Raw genomic sequence first — 13,839 nt, 5'->3', positions numbered from 1 at the left:
TCTTTACTGTAACTTTTGATCAATTTAACTCATCCTTGATGAATAAAAGTATTTTTTAATTTCTTTCCCCCAAAAATAAAAAATAAATTCTTACTGACCCCAAACTTTTGGAAGGGAGTGATTAATGTTACAAAAGCTTTCCATTTCAGATCAATTCTGTTCTTTTGAACTTTCTATTCCTCAAAGAATCCTGAAATAAAAATGTAAAAAACTGTTTTCAACATGGATAATAATCATAAATGTTTCTTGAGCATCAAATTATAATAATTTCTGTAGGAATCATGTGATACTGAAGACTGGTTTCATGAAGATTTCATGTTGACATTAAATGTTTAAATTCTGAGTGTGTGGCTCAACATTAACACTGGCTACTTTTGTTTGTACAGAAGCGATCACAAGATTCGTAAGATTATTCCTGAGTGTGTATGTGTGTGTGTTATTTATGAAATGTTTTTAGTGTAAGTGCTCGAATGCCATTAGGGCTGCAGGTTTTCTCTTCCTGCTTTTTCTCAGAGGACTAAAGCTGCAGCATTTACCAACAGATCAATTTCATTTCATCCCTTTCTCTTTCTTTCTCTCTGCACTGGACAAGAAGCTTCATACATCTAGGTTTACCCATTCCTCTGCTTCCCTCTTTCCTCCATCTTATTCTGGAGCATTTCTGCCTCTTTTTTTCCACATGTAGCACTTTCTGTCCTCAAGAGTTCTCAGCTAATCAAGAGCCGAGGGCAGTCTCTAACACACACACACACAGAAACATTCCTGAAGAGTGCAGTTATTGTTGTGGAAGCCCCTTTCAGACTAATGACCCGGCACAGAGAGATGGGCTGTCTCCAAAATCTGAAAATTACTGCCTTCTTGTGCAGGATACAGAGGTGGGAAAGGGATTGGGATCTTCTTTTACATAAGAAGATGCCTGACATTTTTTTTTTTAAATACAATGGTGTTCAAATTCAAGGTCAGTAAGATTTTATTGAATTTTTTTTAGAAAGAAATTAATACTTCTATTCAGCAAGGACACATTAAATCGATCCAAAGTCACAGTAAAGACAAAATACATTATTTTTATTAAAGAATCCTGAATAAAATGTATTGCAGTTTCCACAAAAGTACTAATACGCAAACTCTTCAGTAAATTCGAATAATTTCTGAAAGATCATGTGACACCAGTAATGATACTGAAAATACAGCTTTTCCATTACAGGAATAAATTAAATTTTAAAATGTATTGAATTGGAAAAGTTAAATTGCAAAAATATTTCAAAAATATATATTTTTTTATTTAAACAAATGCAACCATGGTGAGGATAAGATACTTCTTTCAAAAACACTTAAAAAGTCTTATAGCATCCAAACTTTTGAATGTTAGGGTGTTTATTACTTGGATTTTTATGCACACTATTATATATAAAAATTATAAGTGCTATTTTCAGGTCGAAGCAATTTTCTCAAGATTGTTGTTTTTCATCTCAGCTTTCACAAAACATACAGTAAATAAACTTTTCACATAGTTTCTCAACTCACTTTATAGATCTAATTTATATATTTTATCAAATATTATATTATCAAAATGCATTTCCTCAAACTTATACATAAAGTCATGGACAAAAATATTGCAATAGTGAGAGTATTAACTTGTTCAAGTTTAATAATGCATAATATCTAATTTCATAAATAAATATATGAATAATAACAAATAAAATATATATAAGGTCACACTTTAGATTAAGGTTCAAGGTAGTTAAGTTTAGGAATGGGTAAGTATTTGGGTAGGATTAAGGGATGTAGAATGTGATCATGCAGAATAAGGCATTAATATGTGATTTATAGGTACTAATAAACAGCCAATATCCTAGCAATATGGCTGCTAATAACCAACTAGTTAATAGTGATAATTTGACCATAAACTAAAGTATTACTAATATCTGTGTGTGTGTGTGTGTGTGTGTGTGTGTGTATGTGTGTGTGTGAGAGATAGCATTATATATTATTTGTATAGTGCTAAATCTGTAGTTAAACTAATAGGTTATTCACTATTTCAGTGGGGAGATGAAGCTAAATATATCTGTGCTTCTGCTCTAGAATTTGTTCACTGGCTCTCTTTTTCTCTCTTCATCCTCTGCCTCTTCATCCATCCCTCAGTTATTCCCTCCTTCTTCACAGAACCCTCCGCTCTATTTTTTTTATTCATCCTAGAAACAGCCCTTTTACCCTTACATGTACACTGTGTCCTCGGGCTCTACAGCTGGGTTGTGAGCTATGCGGATTTGAATCTCTTCACTGAAGGCTTCTAAACTCAGATCAGTAACTAAAAAAATACATAAAACATGTTGAAGGGGCCATATCAAAGTTCAATCATAGAATATGGCCCTTTTAAGAGTTTATAAAAAATAACTCAGAAAACAGACACGTCCACTATGCATAATCTGTCTTAAACACACACCTTGAGACGATGATGTCCAACATGCAGTACCATGCATGACCAGGACGCTGAATGTGATTTCACCGTAGTACAAATAAAAGAACAAGTACAACATGTTCCTGGATCAACATCTTTGTTGATCCCGGAACAACGTATCAATTAACCAATATGTTAAGTTTAGGCTTACAAGAAGGGTTATGTGCGTCTATATCCCCTGTCATTTCCCATTGATTTAAGGAGATTTAGGGGTAGGGATATGGTTAGGACTAAATTTTCAGACAGGAATGTTGTTCCAGGATCATCAAAATATGTTGACCTAAGAACATGTCTTGGCAAAATCACGGTGACCCAAACAGGACACATATCCCTGCCCCAATCTGCCGCTGGGCTAAAACAAGCAGCAAACACCTTCTGCTCTGGTTGTGATGTGTCCCATCTGAACACACACGGTATCTCGGTATGCTGACATAATGAAGCTGAGAGTCCCAGTTTAGCACAAAGAGAGATCTGATCAGACTATATTCACTGTCCCAAAGAGAAATGCATAGAGGGGGAAAAGAGGGTCATGGCATTTACAGGGCTCCAGACTGCGACCAAATGGTCGCATTTTGCGACCAAAAATTGAGAGTGTGCGACTGAATTTTACATCCAGTCGCACATGTGCGACCAGTAAATTTGCCGCACGTTAAACGCATGGTAAAGCGTGGAAGAGGCGCGTCAATGAATCCGTGACAAGAATAGCGCGCGTAAACGTTTGTGGGAAGGAGACGGAAACAAATATCACAACCTGATGTGCGTCTGAGCAATCAGCGATCTATCGACTCTTTAGTCGTTACCTAGCAACAAATGCAAACAAAATGAAAGTGGAACGAAAATACGCCACTTATGTATTATTAGGACCGTGGAGCAGCAGCAGCGATCGGAACCATTGACAAAATAAAGCCCCGAACTTGCCAGTCGCGGGCCGATCTCGCTCACGCAACACTGTTACTAGGAGAGCCAGTGAAGAAATCCATTGAATTCGCCTCAGAATTAATAACATTAACACCACGAGATCCAGTGAGAAACACTCCGATTCGGCGCAGAGTTCTGTTATAAACCATATCAGAATAAACAGCGCTGACGTGGAAACCAGGAAAAACACTTATAGAAGGCTTTCAGTCCACAAATCAGCCTAACAGAACCATGAATTTAGGCAAGTTAACTACTTACCATAAATATGATAATGTGTAAGTAGCCTACTACACATCCTTTCCCAGCACTTCAATAATATCATATATAAATGTTTTTTTGTATTTTTTATGTGATTACCATACCAACACATTTTATGTTCATCCTTTAAAGATTGTCCTTAAACGAACAATTTTAAGATGTTGGAAAACTCTTATTTAAACACTTAAAAAAATAATAATAATACCATTGTAAACAGTAGGATGTTTATTGGCTATTTTCACTCCATATACATATTTTCACTACTTTTATTAATTAATATTAAGACATTATAAATGATAAAAACTAAAGTTAATTTCATCTACACCCTAAATTAAGCTTAGTGATTTATTGTTAGCCCCAGTGCTACCAGATTTTTTTTATTTATTTTTTTATAGAACTGTGAGTTCTCATTTGAGGTGATGCTGCCCTCAACTTTGGGTCTGGAGCCCTGTGAAGTTAAAATAAAACAGCATATCATAATGTTAAGTCTATTTATTATTAAAAAATTAGTCAGTATTACAGTTATTTTGTGGGAAATTTGAATAATTGCATTGCAAGCTTATTTAAGGTGTGCCCCTAAATTTTTTGCTTGCGCTCCTAAAATTTTCAGTCAGGGGCAACAGCGCTCCTAGTAAAAAAAGTTAGTCTGGAGCCCTGATTTACATGAATTGTTCAGTAAAATGTTAATTTTAAGTTGAATAAACTGGAAAAGGAAGTGGAAGAACCTCTTGTTTTGTGTTATGAATCTAATTTCCGTAGGAATTTTCCACCAAACTTCCACCAATCTTTGCGTTTGAATACCTTTTTTTTTTTTTTGTATAAACCCGTAGTAAGTAACCATTTATTTTAAGGTGATGTAACTACATGTACTTACTATAGTAATAACAGTAAATTAAAATTATGCACAATTACAACTAACCCTAAATCAAACCCTGACCCTAACCATAACTCTAAGTTTATTAAAATAGTTAATTCACATCACTCACTACATATTTAAGTACAATGTAACAGCGTCACCTTAAAATAAAGTTTACCACATAGTTGTGTGAGCATGCTTTTAAAAACAAATTAGATTTTATACTCACTTTGTTGACAACTGACTTCCCCTCCTCTGATATGTGCCTCTCAATGTAATTTGATGATAGAAGATCACTGAAGAAAAAGAGCAGAAGTACACAGTTGGCAAAAAGTGAAATGTTGTCTGGGTTAAAATTTTAAATATTTTCTGAAATCTTCACAGAAAAGCAAAGCAGTTTGCAAATAAAGCTTGACATAAGTTTAGATTTAGGCTTTGTTCAGAAACCATCTGCAATGTAAAGGAAGTTAAATAGATGTAAAAGAGAAAAGACTAAACAGACTTAAGTATGCAAATACTGTATTATAAATGGAACATTACATTAATATAACGGGATACCTTAAATTTCTTAAAGAGGTAGAAAGTTTTCAAAAGCCAAAAATGTATAACACACCTAAGATTAAAAGATGAATGGATGGATGATTTAAATGTATAAGGCGTTTAAACTTAAAAAAAATGCAGATTTTATGGAGAAGAAAAATAGACTGAGTAATATCAGCACTGTAAATATGATTCATCATCATCCTCCCAAGCACATCACTCCTGGTGATCCTGGCATCACACATTTAATGATCAGATCATATCAACACTCATGTCATCCTGCTTATCTAACAGAGAACTGAATCTGTAATGGGATCTGTGTTCCAGTTAACCTGAGGAGAGATCCACGGCTGATTTCATACATCACAACTCACACCAAGTTGTGTTCAAGGACACTTCAGTGTGTGTGGCAAAGCCATGATCAAGAATGAGTTCATAAACTAGGGTGAGAGTTTCACTGGATGTGCACACTTTAGTTTTGTGCAAGCCAAATGATCCAATTGCAATGGCACGGTAGCAAAAAAACAGATCGAGCGCAGGAGGAGAGAAGGGTCAGAGTGTCTCCCAGCAGGAGTTCTGACTGATCAGTAACCATGAGCTCGTCAACAGGACAGTCACAGCATGACATCAAACCAGCCTTTAAAGACAGAAACACACATCTTCAACAGCGACTGTTCACTAAACCAAGTGATTAGCAGGATATTTATGGAGCTGCAGCGCTGTAACATGCGAAACACTAACAACAACAAAAGAAATGTTTGTGTTTACTGTTTACGGACTTGTGCTGTGGTAAATGAGTGAGAGGGGTGGCAAGACAGAAATCAAAACATGGATACAAGGACTAATAGAGGACAGGATAAAAACCAGGGGCTAGAGAGAGAAAGACTGAGCATTGGGAGAGGATCAGAAAAGGAGAAGATAAAGAGAGCGTGATAAAGTGGGATGTCAGAGAAAAGAAACAATGTGATTGATGATAAGAGCTGCGTTGCACACACACAAACGCACACCCTCATTTATACATGCACCATCTCAGCCTCCAGTTGCTACAATCTCCAAACCATCACCTCCCCTTAGGCCGTGTGTCCACCAAAGCGTTTTTAGCCAGCTGAAAACGCTAGACGCTCTGCTAAGACGCCGTGCTTTGGGCGCTTGAGAGCGTTTTGGCAGCGCAGCGTTTTTTTCCGTTGAGACGTTTCGTTGCTATGATACCGAATATCCGCAGCAGTTTGAATGTTGTGACAGTTGGTCAGTGTGGTTTAATCCCGCCCCTCCTTGACTGTGATTGGACGGGTGGGTAAAAACTGACAGTGATGAGCGCTGGGTTTTATCCAAAGTTGAAAATTTTTCGACTCTCGGCGACCAGTATAAAACGCCGGGCGCTCGGCGCTTCAGCGTGAAAAAATGCTCAGCGCCTCGTTACGCTTATGGCGTTTAAAAAACGCGGCGCTCCCATTGAAAACAATTGAAAACATACGACAGGCGCGTGGAAAAACGCTTTGGTCGACTGGACACACGGCCTTATTTGACAATAGTGGGTGAAAATTTGCTGAAAATTATTTTAAACTGCTTTTTGCATTTAAATAAAATACAATTATTTAAAATAAATAATTAAAAACTCCTATTTAAATTATATTATTGCATATTTGAGACAAACTGAATGGGACTTTGTCACTCACAACATTATGTACAAGATGAATCTCTGTCTCTTTGCTATGTATCTGTCACTGTGATTTTGTTACTTATATTTTAATTTCGTCGGCTTTGTTTGTTGTCACATTAAAGCTGCAGTAGGTAACTTTTGTAAACAAATATTTTTTTTTACATATTTGTTAAAACTGTCATTATGTCCTGATAGTAGACTATGAGACAGATAATCTGTGAAAAAATCCTGGCTTCTCCCAGTGGTCCTATTGCCATTTGCAGAAATACACCGCTACCGGTCAGAAACAACCAATCAGAGCCAGGAGGAGTGTTTCTGCAAATGGCAATAGGACCACTGGGAGGAGCCAGAAGAGCCTGATTTTTTCACAGATTATCTATCTCATAGTCTACTGTCAGGACATAATGACAGTTAACAAATATGTAAACAAATATTTGTTTACAAAAGTTACCTACTGCAGCTTTAAGTGCTTTTAACATAATAAATAATATAGAAAAAATATTATACACATTTATTTAACATCCTAAAATGTCTGATAATACATGTAATACAAAAAATATATTTATATAATCTCAAAGCCCTCCTTCATCCCCAGCTCCACCTATAAATCTGCTACGGCTAATTCATGTATGCTTTGTACAGCAGCAACATGTCTTACTTTCTCACAGCAGCGTGTCTGTATTGTATGTATTGTATTGGTCCCATAGTTCTGCAGCAGCAACAGCACATATACATACATATACATATATACACACACACACATTTAGTCCTAAGCTTTCTATAATATTATTTATTACATTTATACAAGTTTTTTTTTTTTAGAATATGAAAAAGACAAGAATGACCAAAGAAAATAATAACACTTTTTCTTTAGTATAGTCTGAGCATGCAGGGGACCTTAGTGGTGATCTTAGTTTCAATTGCAAAACCCGGCATCATGTGTCTGTATACTGTACCAGGTGTAGATGCAGTGGTGGAAAGCTGCAGTATATAGTACTTTGTGAAATGCAAAGGTAAAGGCTGATAACAGATTTCAGTTTTAATTGCTTTAGGATTTGAATAATTTATAAGGAAAGCCCCACAATTCTCCATCCCACCACATCCCATTTCATCTTCACACACACCCTGCCCTACAAACATTTTAATATGGCACTGTCACATGACTAGAAAATGGCTCTCATTTCTCATGTAAAGCTTAATGGACTGATTCATTGTATGAGACAGACACCGAGAGGGCGAGACATGCTAATTAAAGAGGGAAACCAGATGAATAGAAATGAAGGTTTTACAGAATAAAGAACAGATCTGTGTATCAAGTAGCACTGTATTATCTGTGTGTGAGGGGAAAAGGTTCTGCTCCAAAAACCGAATGAGCTGCTTATCTGAACTGCATTTTAAGACATCATGCAATAATTATGCAGGCATATAATACCTTTAGCCAAATTTTAAGGTAGCATTGCATGTGTTCTTTGGAAAGAAAACAACAGTATGCCAGGATGCAGGAGTCCCATATACAAATCTGATATTTTAAAGAAAGGCATTATTTTAGGTTTCTACCTCAGCAAGGAAACATCAAATTAAACAGAAGTGACAGTAAAGATATTTATGTTATAATTTTTTTTAAATAAATGCAGTTCTTTTGACATTTTGATTCATCAGAGAATCAAGGGGAGGAATCAAGCAGCTTAACCGATTTCAACATTGATTCATTCATTTAAAAATGTTCCTTAAGCAGAAAATCAGCACAATAGAATGATTTTTTAAATGAAAACAGTTATTTTACGTTGTAATAATATTTCACTGGTTTTACTGTATGAAAAACGCAGCCTTGGTGAGCATATACTTTCCAAAACAAGTCCACATGAAACGGAAGTTGTGATTGTTTTTCCCTATCGTGACGTAAATCCGAGTGAATTGGCTTCTTGAATTGTTGTGATTGTTTTTCCCTATCGTGACGTAAATCCGAGTGAATTGGCTTCTTGAATTGTTGTGATTGTTTTTCCCTATCGTGACGTAAATCCGAGTGAATTGGCTTCTCGAACAAGAAAAAAAATGTAGGACAGGACTTGATTTTGTCCATTGGTCAATAGTAATTGATGGTTGTGGTTTGCTCTCATGTGAGATCAAACTTGTGACCAGTAGATTTTTCCTTATAAATAAACAGGTATATATGGATTTGCACATATGCAGCATCTTTAGAGACTATGGATTTTGTAAGTCTGGTTCTAGACCCTGGAGACCAGCAGAAGAACATCTCCCCTGAGGACAGGACACCATCTAGCACAGAAAACCCTAATCTCTGATCTAATTAGTACTCATACTCTGCAGTTCACTTTTCATATGGCACACTTATAACCAGTGTAATCAAATGTTTTGTAGACTTTTAGATTCCATTGAAATTTGGAGACTTGATCTGATTCATGGTATGATTTGTGTTTTTGAGATTAAGATAGTGACTCAAAATCCCTTTTTGAGAAAATACAATGTTCATTAGAGACTCATGTCTGTTCATGTTCACCGAAAAAACAACTACAGTACATCAGACAGAAGTGAATGATATAAGGCATCTGTTTAATAGAAATAAACATCACGTTAAAGTGTGAGAGCATTTGTTAACGTGGGTGTGTGTGTTCGGAAAAGCTGAAGTCAGTAGGCCTATTATAAAATGTGTGCTGAGCTCTTTCAAACTTGCAGCACTGCTCGTATTCCCAAAGAGACAAAACTGCAACCTAAGCAAACAAGAGACCTGCGAACATCCAGCCTTATCCACACACACATTTACAATTATAACAAATGATCACTACAATTAAATTAAATGTGCTCAGGAAGAAACAGCTAAATCTAACCATAAACATGGAGGAACTCGTGGACACAGGAATGGTCTTCGAGTTTGCAATGTAAGAAAGGTTTGGTGTATTTCAAAGAGAGACCCTTCCCCCCATAACAATTCTGAGGGGAGCAGGTGCAGTCGTTGGCATTGTTAACGTGTGTGTGTTTCACCAGCCCCTCCCACTGAGCTTGTTAATATCAAATATGTTCATTATTTACACTGGTTTTCCTTCACAAACAAATAAAAAAAAGATTTCTAGCAGATTAAATATTTTAACATAAACAGAACTGGTTTTTTTTTTCAGGTTTCTTTGATGAGTAGAAAGTCCAAAAAAACTACATTCATTTGAAATAGAAATCTTTTAATTATTTGTTAATGTAAATTAATTTGCTGTCAAAATCAATTAATTTATTGCATCCTTTCTACATAAAAGTATTCATTTCTTAAGAAAAAGTTACACTGACCCAAAACTGTTGAACGGTAGTAATAATATATATGAAGAGTTCAGATGCAAAAGCCTCTAAGTGCCATTTGAAATTTTCTTCTAGAATGATAATTTTTATCAAGCTTGTATATTTAAGTTCAGTGATTTCACTTAAATAGCAATGATGATTACCTATTAATTGTTATTTAAGTGAAATTACTGAACTTAAATATACAAGTTTGATAAAAATCATCATTCAAGAAGAAAATTTCAAATGGCATTTAGAGGCTTTTGCATCTGAACTCTTCATATATACACTCACCAGCCACTTGTTTAATTGCTTGTTAATGCAAATATCTAATCAGTAGGGGTGTAAATCGGACAGTTCTTCAGGATACGATATAATATGATATCGATTCTCTCAGCCAACGATACGATATTTGCAGATACATCAAAAAAAATTCTGCGCTACGATTCGATTCAGGGCTATATTGATTGATTTATCGATATTTAGATATTATGTGCCAAGTTTACACAACCGGTTACATTTTTATTCATTCACAAATGCAACCAAAATATATAACATTAACTTTTTATTAAACTTTTTTATTAAAATTGGACACTCTCTCCCAATTGGGACATTTACAACAGAAGTGTCCATTTTACAAAAACAGATAACTCCGTTCTTGTTCATTTTCATGAATCACGTTTTTTTTTTTTTTTTTTTTTTTTTTTGTGAATTCCAAGTAATTTCAATCAAACAGCAGCTGGGTTGTTTTAAATATAATAACTTTTAAAAAATACAGGTAACTCACAAAATTAAAGTTTATTGAAAGTATGTTTTTTATATATATTAAAAGTTTGTTTTTTGGCAAAAGTAGATTTCATGTTTCAGAGTTAAACAAAACCAAGTAATTGCTATGATAAATAATAAAAACGCTCAGTTAATCTTTGTAACTTTAATCTCCTCAGCTGACATAGCTTTGGGATGTGGTGGAACGGGAAATTCAAAATCCAGCATTGCAACTGACAAATCTGATAATTCCTGGTTGTTCAAATTATGACTATGGATACTAGATATTCAAAATTAAGCACACTGTAAAAAAAAATATTTTCATGATTTGTAATCACAACATTTTTTCTTTTGTCAAATCAACTTAAATAATTTTTGTAGTTCAGATAACATAATATTTTGAGTTTCTGATGATTAAATCAATCTCCTTCATTGTATTAACTCAATTTTTCCAGTTCAATGAACTTAAAATTTGAAGGCAACCAGGTTACTTCATTTTTTACGTTAAACCAACAATATTTTTTACAGTGCCGTGGTGGTTTAGTGGGATATTACAGAGAACTTCTCAGACAGGGTTTAACACATTGACAGTTCAACAGATACTGTTAGTACAGTAAAAACCCTTTCTGATCATGAAAAATATTAAAGCTAAAAAATAAACTGAAACCAAAAACAAACATGCCACATCATGTTATAGCAGAACAAACCAGTTTAGCCTCATTAAATTATCAAATGATGGATCTCCACCATTTAGAGAAAAGGGAAAAGAGAGATATGCAATGTGAGTCAGTATGTTTATGATGGACAAGTCCAACATCTCAAACATGCTTCTGAAAATGTCTTGTTCCCTATATGTGTGAAATATATAAGCAAGAGCCGTTCTGAGACTCAGACGCCAGCTGTTTTTCTCTCTGATCTCTCTCCTCCATCACACACCCACACAGACTCAAGGGTGCATGAAAAATGCTGGTTGGTCAGACTTTCACCCTCCCTCCATCCAACTTATTCACTTTATATTTCTCTTTCTGCCTCTTTCTCATGTTCTGTCTATCTTTCTTCTACTACGCAGTTTCCTGAAAAGATGGTAAAATGGAGCTATAAAAATGATATACTAAATAAAAATCAAGCCTAATGATAACATACCAAATCAGGACAGTGCAAGCATTTGCGAGTGAACCTCAAATGAGGATAATTCAAAGACATTACATCATTGTGGCAGAAGATATTAGAAAAAGTGTCTTTTTAAGTCAATATATTGTTTGTTTTATTTACATTAGATTTCTTTTGTAAATCTAATCCAGCTTTCAGTGCTTTCATGTGCATTTATCATACTGTGACACATTAACGTTACAGTTTTTAAGTGATCCTAAACAAAAACATAAGTGTAGAGCTTTGTCATCAATAACTATTTTTGTTATAAAGCAAACTAAACCAGCCCTATAAGGTTGGGAAACAAGAACCAGTTCTATTTTAGATAATCTGTAAAAGATTAAGCACACCAAAATAAAACAAAGACAATAAAGAGACATCTCACACATGCACACATACACGACACAAAACCCACTGTCATCTGAATTAAACCATTGAGAGTGTTTGGATGTGTGTATTTGGACTCTTTTTATACATGCTGAAGAAAGTTGACATGATGATGAATAATGGAAATGCATGAAGTGTTCCTTCAGAGGTGTGTGTGTGTGTGTGTGTGTCTCTAAAAGAAACCACTGTGTTTGAACTTGATTTAGAACTGCAAGCACATGGAAATATACTGAGCCCAAAAAAAAAAAAAAAAAAAAAAAAAACAACAAGATGCAAATGCTTAAGAGTCTATTATTTGATCATCATTGCAGTGACTATTATGTTTCTAGCATGTTATACTGTATGTTTGGCAACTGTTCTAAGCCTAACTGATAAGTGTGTAGAAAGACCGTGGCCATATTCCACGATGAAAATGTCAAGATTCATCAGGCTAAAATTGTGAAAGAATGGTTGTGAGGGAGCATGAAGAATCATTTTCACACATGAATTGGCACCTTAAATTCATTGAGAGTCTTTGGGATGTGCTGGACTCTTGCATTGGAAATACAAGATCTTGACCAAAAATGTATGCACCTCTTGATGGAAATAAATGCCGTGATGTTATTTCCATCAAGAGGTGCATCAAAATACGGTCAAGATCTTTGCATTTGCCTATTTAAATCCAAACAGCAAACTTAATTTTTTTTGGCTGGGCAATGTATTAAATTTTTTTGGCAACAGTGACATTACTATAAACTGCACAACAAAAACAATCATATACAGCGCAAACAGGAATCAGACTGATTCAGGATAGGTTTGACACACACCAGTGTCTCAGTAGACGTGTCCTGTCACAGGTTTGATCTGATGGGACGTCATGTGTGTGCTGACAGGGTCAAACAGAAGCTCATAGCAGATGGCAGATGACACAGGGACTCTTATACAGTATTTTGCTGAATCAGACCCTGCCTGGAGACTGTAGGTGTCATTCACAGACAATTTTTGATTTGACCAGATTCATACAAAAAATGTATAAATAATGTATAATGTATATACAATAATTTTAATTTTTGTAATAATTGTCTCACATACAATATTTTCTGCATATTTGAGAGTGTGAGAAAGATATATGTCTTGGATTTAAATGGGTACGTTAAGAAACTAGTTACTGTAGTTACATTAATATATTAACTAATAGGCCTATGTAAATACTGACATATGCACCTCTATGTATACTTAACCCCACCAAACATCAGTAACATTTTTTTTAAATCTGTAAAAAAAAAAAAAAGGTAAATATTATAACAATTTAAAATAACTGTTTTAATTTTAACGTCATTTATTTATGTGATCTCAAAGCTGAATTTTCAGGATCATTACTTCAGTCACATGATCCTTCAGATATCATTCTAATATGCTGATTTGCTGCTCAAGAAACATTTCTTATTACTATCAATGTTGAATTTTTTTTAAGTAAAAAGCTCCAACAAAGTTAAAAAATAACATGGAACAGAAATATTTTGTAACATTATAAATGTCTTCACTATCACTTTAGAATAGTTTAATATGTAATTCATATAATAAATA

At 34.7% G+C, this 13,839-nt stretch overlaps 1 protein-coding gene across 2 annotated transcripts in view; it reads right to left on the bottom strand.

The window, feature by feature from the left end:
* adam22 (ADAM metallopeptidase domain 22) overlaps window positions 1-13,839 on the bottom strand; it is a 59,028-nt gene that overhangs the window by 38,172 nt on the left and 7,017 nt on the right. For both annotated transcript variants that reach the window (XM_039650700.2, XM_039650699.2), the window contains exon 4: window positions 4,720-4,786. In XM_039650700.2, the coding sequence (XP_039506634.2) occupies window positions 4,720-4,786 (67 nt within the window). The remainder of the gene's footprint in view (window positions 1-4,719; window positions 4,787-13,839) is intronic.

Source organism: Pimephales promelas, chromosome 12 (assembly GCF_988280905.1).
Source record: "Pimephales promelas chromosome 12, fPimPro1.hap1.1, whole genome shotgun sequence".
Taxonomy (NCBI): Eukaryota; Metazoa; Chordata; class Actinopteri; order Cypriniformes; family Leuciscidae; genus Pimephales; species Pimephales promelas.
This window is presented reverse-complemented; position numbering and strand designations above follow the sequence as displayed.